Source organism: Cebidichthys violaceus, unplaced genomic scaffold (genome assembly GCF_023349555.1).
Source record: "Cebidichthys violaceus isolate CVI_PGR_0920_01 unplaced genomic scaffold, fCebVio1.0.p SCAF_23, whole genome shotgun sequence".
Lineage (NCBI taxonomy): Eukaryota > Metazoa > Chordata > Actinopteri > Perciformes > Stichaeidae > Cebidichthys > Cebidichthys violaceus.
The window spans coordinates 3,739,959-3,757,938 of NW_027176406.1; the positions used below are offsets into that span (position 1 = coordinate 3,739,959).

The 17,980-nt window shown below is 42.4% G+C and overlaps 1 protein-coding gene across 3 annotated transcripts in view; it reads left to right on the forward strand.

The window, feature by feature from the left end:
- Nucleotides 1–17,980, forward strand: part of cacnb1 (calcium channel, voltage-dependent, beta 1 subunit) — a 28,848-nt gene continuing 10,868 nt past the window's right edge. For 2 of the 3 annotated variants that reach the window (XM_068718405.1, XM_068718403.1), the window contains exons 1-4: nucleotides 1–262; nucleotides 5,285–5,371; nucleotides 17,470–17,589; nucleotides 17,802–17,924. In XM_068718405.1, coding sequence (XP_068574506.1) covers nucleotides 173–262; nucleotides 5,285–5,371; nucleotides 17,470–17,589; nucleotides 17,802–17,924 — 420 coding nt within the window. In that variant the 5' untranslated portion in view covers nucleotides 1–172. Of the gene's footprint in view, nucleotides 263–5,284; nucleotides 5,372–11,259; nucleotides 11,694–17,469; nucleotides 17,590–17,801; nucleotides 17,925–17,980 lie in introns of those variants that run through there. The other variant, XM_068718404.1, reaches the window with a different exon arrangement.

Genomic DNA, 17,980 nt, shown 5'->3' on the forward strand with positions numbered 1-17,980 from the left:
TGTAACGCTATAGGCTGGAAGGAGGCAGTTGTTGCCATTATTTTACCAGCCAGCGCAGACAGATCAGCGGCTTCACCCTCCTTAAAAAAAGAAAGAAAGAAAGAAGATGATGAGTCTGTCGACACCGTCATAAACACTCGAAACTGAAAATAGATTTAAAAAAGTTAAATCAATGGTACAGAAAAGTAGTATGTCCAGGACGCCTTCGACCTCAACCCAGGAGATCCAAATGGACATGTTCGACCATCATCCACACACACAGGTAAGAGGCAAGGAGCAGAAACGGAAGAAAAGCAGAGACATCATCACGGTCAAATAAAAAGACTGCGTGAACTATCGGGCATTCTTAGTGCATGCGATGACGGTGGAGCTGTTTCACTCCTGGAGATTAACAGGTTGTTCAGCAATTAAGTCGCCTAATTTGCCTTCGGGAGTCTAAAATGCCGGTGAACGCTGCACTGATTCAAGCCTGGATTTTATCTGATTACTTCCTCCTCTTAAAGGAGGAATCAAAAATGGATGATAGGTTGTAGTTTTCATGTTCTTTAGATTTAGATTTTAGAATTCCGCCCTCAGCCTCATGTAGTGTTGGTATTAATACGTCTCCATATGTGTAACCGTATGCGAGGATATGATGTAACGCTTGTTTTTTTTTTTTGCTGTCCCTCATTGGGTCCTTACGAAAACCACGCCTTTGTTTAATTAATCATTAATCAACCAACTAGACGATACACTAAATGTTCATGTTTCTTGCTGGAGGAGATTTATTTAAATTTACACGAATCACAAAAAATACGAGGCAAAGTTTTCAAACCTTACATGAAAGTAATTCATTTGTTTTTTGAGTCTTGCATCTGACATCAGCTCTATTCTTCAATCTGGAGGAAATATATTCTTTGACGCCCTAATCCACACTCAAAAATTAAACTTGGTGAAATGACCCCCCCCCTCCTTTATCTACAATTTGATCCATAAACTTTCGTTGGTGTCACTATTTTTACAGATACAAATAGGCTGTGGCTGTTAGTAAGTGGCATGATGTTGTGGGCATGTTTAGTCATAACAGTTTAAGTGGATGAAAAAAATATTAATGATGAGAATATCTAGAACAACACACCCACACTGAGCTCAGTTATTGTTTCTCTGGAGAAGGAAAAAGAAAAGAAACACCCTGTCATAGACAACCAACGCTTCAAACAATGCCAAATCCTGCTCTCTCCTTTTTACTCCCACTCCTCCCAGCTTCTCTCGCTTCCTGCCCAGCTCTCCAGATTCCCTCTGCATCCACTTTGAATGTCCCACTATCTCCATCCTGCTCTCACCATCTCACCTCGTCCTATCTGTTTTTAGAAATCATATTTTTATCTGCTGCGAGGCTGTGGTGAGAAACAGATGGACCCCCCTTCTTGTGCCAGGCAGCGGGGAACGGTGCGTGTGTGTGTTTGTGACACCTCTGATCAATTAGATATAAAGTTCATGCAGACCTGCAGCAGGTCATGCTGGTATATGTATTTATAACTCCGTCATGGGGAGACAAGCAGGGAACCACATTTCTAATATCCTGAAGGAGACTGAAGAACTGATCCAAATTCCGCCCAAGGGTCGCTCAGTTTAGAGATTGTGCCTGTTGATCGCTGTCAGATTGCAGATCAGTGTTGATCTCCCTCAGCAGAGTGTGTGGAGCGTTCTGGGTGAAAGAGTGTAATGTGGTTTACATTTTACAGTCGTATCGTGCACCCCACCACCCTTCACTCTCCACGCTCCCTGCTTTCCAGTTCAGAGCCCCCTGCTCACACACACACACACACACACACACACACACACACACACACACACACACACACCCTTTTTAATTATACACTTAATCTGGGAGGATGTTTACCAACAGGAAGTCTCCCCTCCCTACTTCCTCTGGCATTTCCCTGCCCTTTGCTGACAGGAACTCGCCCCATCATGGATCCGATCGTAGAGACCGCTAAAAACGCATGCACATACACACACATGATGTTTAATGTAATTGTGAACTTGTGACAGCAGAGTATACGTTTGCCCCCGCCACCATCACCTGAACATCCTATGAAAAAAAACATAATTTTGCAACAACATAGGTCTTATTTTAGTCATTTAGCTGTGGTCTCTCATCATTTATGATACCATTTTATTGCTGCTACTGCTGAGATGTCTGTTGGCACAGCAACAGCTCAAGCAGGGCAAACATCCACAGTCTGATCATGTTATCTACAGTAAGTCACCTATTTGCAAATGAAAAGGAAGGTGAACTTAGAATTGATTACTTAAACTGTCTATTGTCGACATGCAGGCTTTGCAGAGTTACTTACTGGTTCAACTTGGTGCTAAATTCCTTTATTTTACAGCGCTGTGGATAATAGATTTTTTGACTGTGGTGTGTTCGTCTTTGTTTTAGCCTCTTATGAATATGGTTCAGACTATATAACTGAACTGAGAATTTGTTAAGATAGATGGATAGGGGACAGTGCTAAAATCTGTTTTAAATAAGAAATCATTCTAAAACATACAGTAAGAGACATTTTACATCACGGCAGAATAAAGTGCTTGTGTATTTATTGCACAAGATTTATTGGAGTTAAGCACCTGATGGAGGCTGGAACTAACGATAGCTTGAAGCGAGTGCTTTTACACTTTGGCACACGGAGTCTTCTTCCTGATGGCAGAGGTTGGAATTCGGATGTTGAGAGTCTGCAATGATTTTTGTTGCTTGTTTCATGGTTGCCTGCTTGTGCAGGCTCATAGTCCTTCCTGTAACCTTCATAGCTGTTTGGTGCATACTGGCAAGCATGCCTGTTTACAACCTGTTTGATTGCGTGGTCATGTTGCTCCCTCAGATCTTAGCAATTAGGATGGTGAGTAAGACCCCATTTACACCAGAGATTTGAATGGATACCCTATCTGGATGAGGTGAAACACATGTTAATGCAAGTGCAGAATGGATAGCAATCAGAATGTGATTGGATTGGCCTGTCAACATCTGGAGGAGGTCTGGTTCACATGTGGTCCGATCTTAGTCTGGTGTCAATGTAATCTTTACATATTGGCTACATTCTTAAAGTATGTATTTACTATTGTTGAAGTCTGTCTTAAAACATTAGTCAGGTGCCCATGAAAACATTGAAACTGATTTTTACTTGCTGTAGTCATTCCTCGTGTTCATACTGGCCATTAAAAGATCACTCCCAAATGCACTTTAAATATATGAAACGGGAACAAATCATCAGTCCCCATTTCGTACAAAAATATATTCTTACATTTTTCTGAAGCTTTTATGAGGCTTCAGCGGTCTTATGATCATTTCAGTTTAAAATGTAATCTTTGTGTTTAGTTGTTGAGCTGCAATGGAAGGTTCATTTTGCACAGAATGAGTACTGTTTTGTTCCCCATCACTTACATTGAGAGAACATAAGGATGGCCAGTATGAACAGAAGGAAGGATTACCTTGTTGTAATGTACTGTACGGGGCTGAGGGGCGGGGTACTTGGAGGCATCTACATTCCTGACAGGTGGCTTCACCCACTCACATATGACAGTATTGAGAGCAGGTGTGGGAAGTGCACACCTGGATCTGATCTCCTCATCATGGGAGAATAAAGGACAATCAGGAAAGTGTATTTGGTTTGGGATATATACTGAGAGTGAGGAGATCTCTTCCTCTCAAGTTTCCAGGGTGAACTTCTGGTGTATTTTTTAAGACTTAAACTGGCTCTGTCTTTTGTCCTTGTTCTCTGCCCAGTACTGTTACAGTGCATACAGATATTTGACTATTGTTTTATCGGTGATAGGCAGATCTGGTACGGGATACCATTATTTTAACAACTACCAATTCAGTACATTTATATCTATGTATTTAGTTCAATTGTGTTACAAAGTTAGGAAAGAATAATGCAGAATAACTTTTCATGCGAACCAATGTGCAAGGTTACGTTGCAGTGTAGGGAAATAGGGCGGAAATATTTGCCAGCAGTGATGTCATCTATTTAGTATCAGTTGCACCGAACCCCCAAGCACAGTTGCCCAGTGACATCTTTTCACACGCATCATCGCCTCGAGTTCAACATTAAAAGCCAGTAACTATACTTGCAGAAGTTTGCAACACAGTAGTTGTTGGGTATTTCACAGTTGGTTGGCTGTGGACGATCCTGCTGTGTGTTCATCCTATCCATCAGCAGCAGTAAATCAAGCATGGCGCACAGGGCTAGATATATAGGAGGTTTAAAAAATATATTCATACAAACTCCTGAGCTCAAAACAGATTTTTCTTTTTACCTGTTACCACTGGAAACCTCTCGGCCAGCAGTGTTTTTTTAAAATCTGTGATAGGTAACGCTTGTTTAAAGGCAGGCAGGGCAGCGTCTCAGGGCCTCGGCCCGCCCCGTCGTACATGATGTGAAAGAGATAACAAAATACTTAGTCGAGGAGGGATCACTGTTGGCGAGATGTTAACTGGATCTTTCCTGTTGATCAGAGAACAACACGGACACGTGGACAAGGTTTGAAGCAGCTGCTCGGTAATATTCAATGTTTACATAGGTGTACAGGATGTGTGTGCAGGTTAGAGTATTGGGGGTTGGTTGGTTTACCAAAAGCAAGTGTGTGTGAACAGTTGTGGACAAACCGGTCCCACCTAACATTGTGCGAAGTACACCCTGGACAGGTCGCCAGACTGTCACAGGGCCCAGACTGTTGCATGGCCACGTTCTGTATGTTAATGTTGGATCTTTATTTCTAAGCTTTATCTCAGCAGTTCCTCTCTTTTTTTTTAATGCTGAAAGAAAAACACAGTCAGCATCCTGATGAGCCTCCTACAAATGTGATTAGTCGGCATTGTGTAACCATGGCAATGTGGGCAGGGCGGTCTCATAATGCGATGTGTGGCCTCTGCCCAACCCGGATAGGCCATTTGCTTGGGGTCTGCCAATCAGATTACAAGGTCCCAGTTTGCATGAGAACATGACGACAAAGTAATGAAGGCTGTTCATGTACACATTTTTCTCTGGCCGACTTCCTCCTCAGTCTGGGACTCGTGCTGCTTGATCTCTGGTTCCATCTGACTGCCTGATCATATTCAGAAGCTGTTACAAATTCTATGCCAAATGTTAACTGCTGTCATGCTCCGCCCCCCCCCCCCCTGAAAACAAGGTTTTTATATGCCAAGATAAGTTATTATGGAGCAACTCAATTAAACTTTTTGTGTTTTTCTCTTTCTTTCCAACTTCTCCTCTCCCTTGCCCTCCAACCTCTTAATTTTCAGGGAAAGTACGGCAAGAGGAAGAGCCGATTTAAGCGCTCAGATGGAAGCACCTCCTCTGACACCACCTCGAACAGCTTTGTCCGACAGGTAACATTTCACACTTAATCCTTCCTCCAGACCACTAATCCAGGTGCTAGACTGAGAGTCTCAGCCTCATTTTATTTAATGAAGAGTCATACAAAAGTTTAATAGAGTCAAAGTGAGGTCTTTCAATGCTGGGAATTAAGCGGCTCCAAATAGATAGTAGTTTAATCATTATTTATGACTTTTAATTCCTCTCTTTAAATCCAACTTTTACATTAGCTGAAACGATTAGATAATTGATCGATTAGTAGATCAACATAAAAGTAATTATATATGAGGTTTATATTATACTTACTTATATAGTGTAATGCAGTCAGAAGCATGCACACAGGAGGCTTAACAAATAAAAATAAACTTTCTGCACCTTTGATAGGAGTAAAACTCCTTTTCCTGAAAGGCGTATCTTTCTCTCTCTTCACCTGTGTGTTTGTCACAGGCAGTCCACATATTGTACTGTATCTCACACACTGAAATGGCTTTAATAACATGGTAACAACAGTAAAACCCCTGTGACTACAGCTACACGGCTCGCTTTATTGTGACAGAGTTGGAGCTGAGAGACGTCAGCAGAGATTCCTCCAGAGACTCTGATGGTAATTATTAGTCCCCAAGTCTCAGCCCCACACTACTACCCCATGACCCTGCCTCCCCCCTGGTCTGTAGGTGTAGATGCATCCCATTGCTAAGAATGGGTCAAGAAGCCCCTCTTGGTCAGACTGGAACACTTCCTCTCCTCTGGGAGTTTCGGTAGCAGGGGTTAAAGCATTGCGCGCGCGCGACCCCGCGCCGCAGTCCACTCTGGACGTGACATTTCTCAAAGCCACGCTGTGCGGCAGGTAAATGAGTCCCTCTGTCTGAACTCTTCATTTGTGAGAGGAAATGATTTGCCCCTTTGCTGAATGACATTTACCTGTTCAGTACGGGTGTTTGCTTTCGAAAAAAAAAGGGAAAAAAAGAAAAATCCAGTCGCTGTTGGTGAACACGGAGTTGAACTCTCCTGTGGTTTCTAAAGGTTAGCTGCATCCTCGCCTACACGCATCACCCTTCCCACTGCCTTGTCCTTCATTAACTGAACTGGGGCCTGCAGGTTAGGCGGGATTCATAATCACTCGCACTGTATAAGGAGCTCATTACCTGTAGTAAGGATGATTTAACGCGTCCTCAGATAAATGTCCTCTCCTGTCTCATGCTATTGCACACTAGCATTTCCCTCATCAAGGTGCAGCAGTGGAAGGAGCTGGCATTTTAAACAGTAGAAATGCTGCACATGAACCAAAAATTGATTGAAGAAGTGTTATGTGAACGCAATTTCTCAAACCATGGTAAGATTTTTTTTAACCTGGCTTCAATCAGACAAAAAGAAGCACACAGGCCCCCTATAGTTTTTGGTCATACAGCCTTTTTTAGCTTCCCCTTGAACAACGCAAAGCAGAGCCCTGTATAGGCTTTACAGTCTCACACACACCTACGCAAGTGCAAGCTCATTCACCACACACACACACGCGCGCGCACACACACACACACACACACACACACACACACACACACACACACACACACACACACACACACACACACACAAATACACAAGAGCCACAATCAGCCAACGGTAGAGCTGGCTGGTACACTCGGCCTGGTTTCCATGGCAACCGGGCCACTGAATCTCCCTCTGTGTGCAGGCACAGTGGGATGGAGAGACGAAGGAGAGGATGTTTAGATGGGTTTGTGTGTGTGTGTGTGTGTGTGTGTGTGTGTGTGTGTGTGTGTGTGTGTGGGTGCAGCCTACATGTTTGTGCAGTGCTGGTTTGTGTGTTGAACACGTCTTCCATCAGACTGTCTGCTACTGCTGCGTACAATAGGTACCATGTATGAATACCATGTACGCTGCTGCTGCTGTTGTGAGTATGTGTGGGGGGGGATTTTTACTTCAAATTTGTAATATTTGCCATCTTATAAATTGCATTTATATAGCACCTTTCTTCCAACCACTCAAAGTGCTTCACACATGTCAACATTCATACAATATACAATAATGGTAGAGGATGCCATGCAAGGTGCCAACTGCTCGTCGGGATCTAATCTAATCATTCACACACACTCGCACAACGATGTTGCAGCTTTCGGCAGTAATTGGGGGTTCAGTATCTTGCCCAAAGATGCTTCCGCATGCAGAGAAGCTGGGGATGGAACCGCCGATCTTCTGATTAGAAGGAGGCTCTACCTCCTGAGTCACAGCATGCTCTTTGTGCTTTACACACACACGTGCCTTATAGGTTTTTGTACATATAGCGTTTTTTAGTCTCTTTTTAGTTTTTTTTATTTATTCATGTAAAATAATAAAAAAAGATACAATATATAATTTGCAAGGTTGAATTGCCTAAAAACCTTCCAGGGGCTTGAAAAGTGGAACTTATAATTACAGTAATAATAATATAAGTATGTATCTATCAATAATTGTAGACAAAGTAATTGACAGCAATGCATCCCATAAACACCCATCTGTTACACAAATATATTGCATCACTTAGTTATAACACACATATCAGGAAGACTCATTCATAAATCACTATCATTAACAAACTGAGAACATACACTCATGTGATATGGCGTAGAGTTTTCATAAGACAGGAAAGATTGTACGACGTACAAAACAACTTATTCTTGGTGCTCGTTTCTGAAAATGGTATATGGGCTCAAGTCTGGTGTGATTGGGTAGCTAGCACAAGCTGTATTGCAATAATTGATATACAGACAAACCATAGTATAGAATAAGAGCTACCTCAGTGTTGATCAAGGGACGGGATTTGCCTAGTATGCTAATACTTTTGGCCATTTTGTGGTTATGGCCCTGATATGATGTTTCCAAGATAAGGATACATCAAGCAGAATGCCAAGACATCGTATAGTATGCAGATTACTCATGGGGATGTTATCAATTACTTTTTTATATACAAGGAGTCAAAAATCCCTAATTTAAGACCAAAAAAACTTGTTTTTTGATGCTAATTTATAGCTAGTTGCACGTAAACCAAGTAGACGGCTTACTAATTTCTTCATTTAACACCTTGATGATGGTGTCGGGATATTTATGACACTTCTCTGTCATCTGCAAATCAAATTTTAGACAGTTTCTCTGAGGCGTTGGGAAGGTCATTAATGTAAACAGTATCAAAGACTGTAAGGGCCCAAGGATGACGCTTTGTGTTACAATGCGACCATAGTATGGAGGAAAAAAAGGTGAATTTACCCTTTGTTAAGTCCCGCCTTGAATGCAGACTGGCCAATCATAGTGTAGCATTGGCCAGCTCCGACCAGGGTCCTGTCTCGATTGCCAGGTGATATGGTGGTTCACTTTTGGTGGTTTTTATTGTGTACCTGTTTTCGCTGCTGAATCAGTTTGACATCCTGGATTTATCCTTCAAATGCATATTGTAGACCCTTATGTCTGCTTCTCCCTGAAATTGGTTTTGGGAGTGCACTAAGTGACAGTGTGGGCTCAATGGTAGCTCTGACAGCTTGTTGGAGGAGCAGCAGGGGGCGGGCCTTAATGAAGGGTCTGTTGGCTCCGTTATACGATACCAACTGCTGTCTATCTGGTGAGTCTGAGCAGTGCAATGTTTCTTATTCAGAGATGTGAAAGCTTCTGAAGAAGAATATGATGGTTAACTGTGTCAAATGCCTTAGATGTGTCTGAAAAAAAAATACCTTTAGTGTTTTCCTTTCTATCTCTGGCTTTTGTATATTTCATGAATGTGTTGTGGAATCTTGGAGGCTCTACTCTAAAATGTGGACGACTGAGCCTCTAAATTGGCATACAGCAAACAACAGCTCATATTAAATCTGTTAATCAATTTAAACCCGTTTGGTACAATTAGTTTCCCAGCGATTAAGGTGCCAGCCATAATCCGCAATGCCCCTTATGCCCCTTTTCCCTAAATTTGCAACATTCAACCTACTATCTGCAACAGGAGATAATTTGCTCTTGCGTTAATTTGAACACGTTTGACGAGTCAAAGTAAATGCCATACTTGCAACCCATGCATCACATGCAAGAGTCCCTGGAAATGTAACTGCAATTTGCGAGTGGCAATCATTTTCAAATCAGGATGCTGACAGCATTTTCAGTCCGTATGTAAGCAGCTTGCAAAGTGCATCCGTGAAAGGTGCCCCGGATAGAAATCCATCTGGAGATCTTTGTTGTATGTTATTCCCCATCTCTCAAGTTAAAAAAGTATAAAATAGATACAAAGTGGTGTTATTTGCAAGGTGTTTTCATTCTTATGTAAAACACAAACTTTTTTACACATATAAAGATAACTGTGGTAAAGGCGCATTTTAGAAATTGTACAACTCAAATGCTTGTTTTAAGACTCTTAAAACTCTCATGCTATACAGCAGTGACGAGATATATTACCCATCAAACATTGACCAATTCCCCCCCATTGCTCCACACCCGATTGTGTCTTGACTTAGCTGGCATATGTGAAATGTTTTGAGGGTCTAGATGCTGCAAAGAGATAAGCTGTCCTCCTGTCACTTCTGACATATGAATCCCAGCAGAGCCCCGTTGCTGCTGTGTTTGAACGCACAAGGACTTAACCGGTCTGCTGGCAGCTCTCCATTTATTCACCTTCCCCAGCTGGTTGTGTTGTCATCAGGTACTTATACAAGAGAGGAGGAGGAGGCGGTCAGGTGTGTGGCTTTGGAGAAGCGCCTTTCATTGTGTCAGAGTTCGCCCTCTTGTGGACACACTGGGCCCCCAAAACCACCACCACCCCTCCAAACACACCTATTTGCCTGTAGACCTCCCTCCTTTTGCCTTTTTTATTTGTACCAAGTTCATACAGTATGCTCATTTTCATAGTGTACACTTTTTGCAGTCAGTACGCAAGAAAGAAATGGTACGCAACATCTAATTGGTACATGTGTACACCTAATAATCCCTTTTAGGGCTGATTTAAAAATACATCTGATTAATTACGTTTTTTATTTGAATGATCCAATATGGATTCTTAAAAAATGTGTACATCTTTGCTAGATGTTATGTGTTGACAGGTGGGTGAGTTAGGGCTGTGTGATGTGTAAAATGCCTATTTTGTGGAAATCAAGTTATTCAAAAAGGTGGGTAGCTAACGCTAGCTAACGTAGCCCACTGTCAGTTAGTAAACAGACTTTCAGGTTCTACCCTCTTGTGCTGACATGTGGGCATACAAAATATAGATATGGCATGTTTTAGATGTCTTACATTGGCTGAAGAAAATGAGTCCATGGTCCATAGTTTTATAACCAGGAATTGTTTACAATTAAGCCTATGATGTGCACTTAATTCTTGTTTAAATTCAAGGGACAGGGGGTCTCCTATGATGTACTGATTGTAAAGCCTCTTATAAATACAACTGACCCGACACGTTGAAAGTAAAATACATTTTAAATGTAAATTCTGCAAAGCCGTTTATGCAACATTGGAATCTGATGAAACCGAACCATCAAGAACCGAATCAAATTAGGTGACCAGGGCCAACATCTAACCCTAATCCCTCCTCTGATACCCTTTTTCCGGGAGAGAGACAGAGAAAGGGGCTGGGAAGAATGATGTCGGTTCAGAGGCTGGGAGGAATGAAGCAGAGAGAGGGAGAGAGAATGGAGGGGGGTTTCCCTGGGCACTGCCCCAGCCCTCTCCCACGTCAGTCAGGCCATTGAATGGCTGACGGCTGCATACCAAGCCTCCTTCTGGGTCTCGGTGCGTTCATGTCCCTGTTTCTGCCCCGGCCGGGGCTAAATATATTTCCCCAGTTTGCAAATGTAGCACAAGTCCTGCAACCCGACCCCCAGTCAGCTTCAGCTCCCTTCCTCTACACAAGGTTCACGTTCCTCTGGGTTGTGAAGGTGGGGGCGTGTGTGTGTGTGTGTGTGTGTGTGTGTGTGTGTGTGTGTGTGTGTGTGTGTGTGTGTGTGTGTGTGTGTGTGTGTGTGTGTGTGTGTGTGTGTGAAGGGGTTGGAGGTTAAGAGAGTGCTCTCCTAGTCTCACACATACGGCACTCTTTTCTGGCTCTCTCTCTCCTATCTCACACACACACACACACACACACACACACACACATACACTGACATACACACACATGTACTCTTCTACACTTGTCAAGCTAACAGACAGATACTCAGACTAGTAACTGCTAGCTCTCTCTCACACACACACACACACCCACACACACACTCACATAACTCTGTCTGTGGACTCCGCCGTTGCCCCCTTGGTTTGCCTTGGTGTGGCGAGCGTGGCAAACGAGGTATGGAGAGGACTGAGAGGATTCAAAGGCCCGTCATGGTAAGAAGGCTCTGGATAAGCTTTTTCGCTGCGTCTGACTGAACTGGAGGTAGTTTGTGTGTGAGTTTCTCTGTGAGCGTGTGGATCTGGATCGAGTTTTGAAAGTTCAGCAGACACTCTTGCTCTGAGATACGACGGGAGAATACAACTTGCCGCCCCTGTCCTGATAGCGCTTCACCTCCTGGTCTGCGTCTTTCTTTGCTTTCCTCAGTGTGATTTCCATTTTGGGCCGGGCCACAGCTGCTGGAAAGGCGCTGTGTTTTTAATTAGACTTCCAGTCCCACCGGTTGCCTCTGCTGCTATGTGCACTGCCTGCCCGGCCGTACCAGCACTGTGGCCATTTCAGGGGGCTTCTTTCACTGCTGTCCCCCTGTCCCTAAGGGGCCTGGGCTGGATCTTCATTTAGCTTCTGATTGAACTTGGCTGTGTTTGCCTTACAATTTTACATTTTCTGTTGTTGGCTTCCCTTTATTTTTTTTGCAATTAACGCATTTCAGGTGAATCTAATTTAATTTTCATTGGAATTGTATTGTGATGATTGGGGCTGTAAATAGCAATTGTTTTCATTATTGATTATATTAATCTGTCAGTTCTTACGTCGGTAAAGTGCTAGAAAAGACAGAGAAATATCTATCACTGAAGTTGCCAGAGTCCAAAGTGATGTCTTCAAATTGCTTGATACATCTCACCTAACAGTTGAAAACCCAAAGATATTCAATTTATAATGACATAAATCAAAGACAACCAGCAAATCCTAACAGTTGTGTGCATTTTTGTTAGATAAATTGCCACGAGGGATTATTAAAATTGTTGATTGACTATTGATGGAGTTATCAGTTCAGCAGTTGTGATGATTAGATCAAATGATTGTTTGTCACGCACTGTTGTTTTAGAAAATTCTGTAACCGAAATAAAACAAATTGATTATTTTTTGATTTAATACAGTTGAACGCAGTTTGCTCCATTGATTATCATTTCATATTATGGCTGCAACTTTTAACTTAATACTTGTTTCATTATCAAAAAATCTGCCAATTATGTCTGTAAAATATCACAAAAAATGTCCATTACACAACCAGCAAATATTCACATTGAAGGAGCTGGAACCACAGCTTTTTGTCAATTGTGCTTAAAAGAACAAATGTATGATTTACAGCTGATTGACTAATTATTTTAGCTCTGCTTCATATAAGATGTGGCGTGGTAAGGCAGGTTTTCAGCCTTACTACCTTGTGAGTATCCACAAACAAGTTCGTAAAATCTAGTCTGGAAAAATGTTCGGTGTTCATCGGCAGTTTCTAACTCTTATAACTTTTTTATTTTTTTTTAATTTAGGCAATGTTATTTTAGAGTTATTTTTTTACATAAAATTACACATGCATTGAGAATGTTGGCATATTTTACTAAATGGAAAAGGGGCTCTGTAGAAACATTATTGGTTTTGGGAAATTAGTATCAATAAACTTATCTCAAAATATTTCTAACTATATCCAGCCCTAATCATGACTTATTTGACACCTGAAAAAAAAGAATTGTGATATCAAGCATGTCTTTGAGCCCTAATGTCCTTGCGCAATTATGTTTTGAATTTAGCGAGATTGACAGAAAATAATCCATAAGGAGCAACTTGTTATTGGTCTCTCTTTTGCTTGTTTGTGAAGATGGGGATTTCCGGTGAATTCAGTCCCTAAATCATCTTTTTAGTCATCTCCACACTGTCCAGCTGGTTGCCATGACTCTGCTGTGACGGAAAAAAGGAGAATGGCCATTTACAGCCACCGGCCTTTAGTGTCTGACTGGAAATCTGTCCTTTGTGATTCCTCAGTTTGTAGCCTCCGTCTGCCTGCTTTGTGAGACGTATTTCCCCTTTTCTTCCCCATTTATTACAATTTTCTTTTCCTGCTCTCGTCTTTGCTGAAGTAATATCAAATTTTTTAGCCCTCAATTGTTTGAGATGACATGTTGTGTTCTTCTTCTCTGAAATATTCAACATGGGGCATGAGGAGACTCGGCGATAAAGCAAATAAGAAAATTATATTTAATGTTCTCGCTTTCTCTTCTTTATTTGTGTCACATTATCTGAGCTGATGAGTATGAATATATTTTGTATCTTTTTAATGAGGGGTTCGCTCTCAGATGGTTATAACTTCTCTGTGTGACAACACTTGCTGCAATGTTCCTGTTGTTTATGGAAGCAGCATATTAAAATCTTTGACCTCTGCCCTGTTATCTGTGATAAGAGCAGGAAGACACAGAGGTGATCATTTCCTTTTGTTTTATAACGATCTTAAAGAGGAGGAAATGTGTCTTGCTGGTTCAGTATTTCCATGATGATATCTATGCCGCCGTGTGTAACGTCAGATCATTTTTACTTAATCCAACTCCCTTTTTTAAAATGACCCCTTTTCTTTTTTCATTTACAATGGTGCCATTGCATCAGAAGAATCAATGTTAACTAACTTCCCTTCTGCAGGGTGACTCTTTTCTTAACACTCATTATTCAAATCACTTCTCTCTTGCTGGCCCGCCCTCACTCTTTATTCCATTACTCCCCCTCCGCTCTGTTGCTCTTTTTTCCCCCCGTCCATTTATCCAATATCAAATGCTAAGGAGGTGCAAATTTATCACAGTGGCAGCCACCGTGCAGAAAATGGAGAGGAAACACAGTCGGTTAATTTTCGGGATGATTACTGAGCTTCTCCTCCTGCACCTGTCTTGTGTTTTACCCTTTCTTATCTTTCTGTGGTCTGTAACAATGCGGTATAGTTTGGATTTTACCAACTACATAGATAGAAAAGTTTCTTGTTAAACATGGATATTTCCCTTTGGGGAAAAAAACTCCCCAAATGCCATAATGTTTTGTTTGATGTAGTTATTGCTGTGTTATCCTCCAGGCTTTGAGTTCACAGCTGTAACTCACACTACGTGAGCAAACCATTGATCACCTGTTGAAAAGCTTTTATGCAATTTCCACGTTGTCGATTTCCCTTCAGGGTATTTCATTCACTTTTTGATTCCTATATCTTCTTTCTATCTCCTTCCAGATGCAGCTCTCACAGGCTGCCTGGATTAAGCTGCAGAGCTGGTTACTATGACACTGCTAGGGTCTCTAGTCTGGCACTGCCAATAGGAAAGCAGCTCCGCCATCAGGTGGCCTGTAGCTATTTTGAACAGGAGCTGTATGTGAAGTGAAGCAAGCAGCTAAATTAGAGACACAACCCAATGACATGTGAGGAGAATAAGAAGAGAGGGAAGGAAGGAGGGTGTCAGAAAGAAAAGGTGGAGGAAATGTGTTCAGTTCCTCGCTCAGTCTATCAACACGTTCTGAAAGGGTTTCAGGAGAGGAAGGGTGCAGAGAGGTTATTGATCAGTCGCTATTTTGAGTCCCCTTGTTCACATGCACCTGTTTTTAAAAATATGAAATATTGACGATTGTGTCTGTGCGCATGAATCCATCAATCCCTCTCCGTTCTCTTCCTTCCCTGACTGTGTTTTTTTTCTCTGGTTGTGTGTGACGTGAATCAACTGGATGAGTGACTCACAGAAGCATTTGACCACACACACACACACACACACACACACACACACACACACACACACCAAGAGTAATCCCTCCCACTCTGTCTTTCTACATTTTGCTGCATCACCGACCTGTTGTAGTGAGCCAGTTGGTCTCGGGTTGTTCCGGACGTCATTTCGGCTTTTTTTTTTTTTTACTCTAAAAACATTCCCGTGGGTTCCCCGTCAGGGTTTGTTAACCTTCACTTAGTCAGTGCTCCGTGTTGGGATGCACTTGTATGATTTAGAAGATGACTCACAGCTGGTAAGTGGGGGTGGCTGTTATTGTCCTCATTAGATGCTGCATGCCACTCACCGGATTATTCCTCCTACCTGAGTGGGATGCGGGGCGCACCGCCGCGAGTGTTTGAGTTGGAGTAAATGAAACAGGAAGTGGGGATGGTTAGTGGATGGCCGAGGACGCGAGGAGTAGCAGCTAGCCATCGCCTTGGCAACAGGGAGTGTCCACATTTAGTGTGCTGTTGCCAAGTCACACGGCGCCTCGGTACGACAGGTGGCTGAGCTAGAATCAACATTTGTGTTTGCGTTTCGTTGGAAATCATACAGAGACGCGTGGTTGGTAATCAGAGGTGTAGAGGAGCATTAATCACACATAAATGCTCACAGACCGCACCACAAAGATGCTTCACTCCTCAGCATACGACCGGATATATTTAGGTTGTTTGGATGTATCTGGATATATCTTTAGACCTTTAGGTCCACTTGGTGTTTCTCATAAGGAATGCCGACAAGGACTCTGTCAATCGTTTTTTAAATAGGACATCCTTTTTGCTTTCGTCAAAATCAAACCAATGATGTTGCCGTTATACAGTATGCGTCTTAACCACAAGGCCACCGGGACATCTCACATTTCTTTTGATCTTTAAAATAAGAAACATTTGATTACAAAACGATTTAAATGACAGCAAGTTGGCCATGAGTTCAGAGTAGGGCTGGGTATCAAAATCTCAGCACTTAAGAGTACTGCACTGATTTAGTATTGCATCAAATGTTCTTAGGAATGTTTACCTAACTTTTCATCAGTGATCATTTTTGTTTTTCTACTTAAAGGTTTTATTTAAGATTTTTCTTTACTACTGATGCAATGAGCGGCCATATTTTATGAAATCAAAAATGGCTTTAAATGTATTTATATGAATTTATGTTCCAAACTCAGCTATCAAAAGTCACTGATATCGAAACAGAGATGTGTGTTGTTTTGTTGTCACTGTTGTGTCTCACTGAGTGCACTCGTTGTGTTGTCTGACTACACATGTGAAGGGAATTTTTCATCATCATTACATATGGTGCATGTCAGCTTTGTGCATTCTCACCTCTATTTTAAAAGCCCACACCTACTGACTCACTTCTTCTGCCTGGCACATTCAGCTGTCCGCATTCTTGTCAGCACCTCCTACAAAGCGCCAGGCAGCCTGTCAGCAGGAAAAGAAAAGAAAAAAATACAGCAAAAAGAGAATAAGTGGGATTGTTATATAAGTCGAACACTCAAACACTTTATAAGTTCAGGCTGCCTCCCTCACTGTACTGCTCTGCTGAACGGTACAGTATGCCGGCGCCGCAGGCTCACTGGAGGCTCGGGTTTTTATTGTGGTATGGGTGTCTGGATGAGGGTCAGCAGCAGAGAGTCAAGTTACCGTGCATGAGTGCTGGATGTGTTGGAAACTGTATCCACTTCATGAGAAATTCATACCCCCCCTAATATTATGAACAGTTCCCAGGCCACTTTTTCCTCTCTACTGCTGTCTGTCCCTACTTGACACACCCACACACCAAATCTGTTGTACCTGTGCAAAAAGACTTGGCAGCTCGGCCTCACTGAAGCTGCAGTGGAAATGTCGGCCTCTTATTTCACAGTCGGCTTTCATGCAATATGAAGGCCGAGGCCCCTTTTTGTGTCAATGTAGGTTACGCTTCTCATGGCAGGTTTGACATTTTGACAACAAATAAATTGCAATGGCAGAGCCACAACTGTTCTTAAGACGAAAAAAGTTAATTTGAAGAAGCAGGAGAACATCAGGAAACCTAGAGATGAAGACGGGTTGTCGACAGCAGACATTCAAACATATACCCAGACTTCATTGAGGTCATCCTGCAATTTCACACGGTGTCCTCCTGTTTTGCTCCCTCAACGGTTGAGTCATGGACATGTTGTCCTTTTCCCCTCCTCACCTTTATGTAAACTCATTATGCATTTCAGGGCTCGGCAGACTCCTACACCAGCCGGCCATCGGACTCAGACGTGTCCCTGGAGGAGGACCCTGAGGCTCTGAGAAAAGAGGCCGACAGACAGGCCCTCGCCACGCTCGAGAAAGCAAAGGTCAGAGTTCAAGTGCTTTAACTTCCACCATGTCATCCATCTTGCACAGTGTTTGTTTAATAGTCATCTATATTGCATAATCTTCACATCAGTGCTCAGTATTTTGACACTGTTAAACCTCATCATGAGTGTCAACAAGGGGACACTGTACTCGGAGTTGGGTGTTTTTTTATTTTTTATATTAATATCTGTCTTTCCCATCACTGCTCTAGACCAAACCGGTGGCATTTGCTGTGCGGACAAATGTTGGTTACAACCCTGGTCCCAATGATGACGTTCCTGTGCAGGGCATGGCCATATCCTTCGAAGCCAAAGACTTCTTGCATATTAAAGAGGTATGAATATCCAGAGCAGTTTTTGTGGCCTAGAGTACACATTTGTACGAATTCAG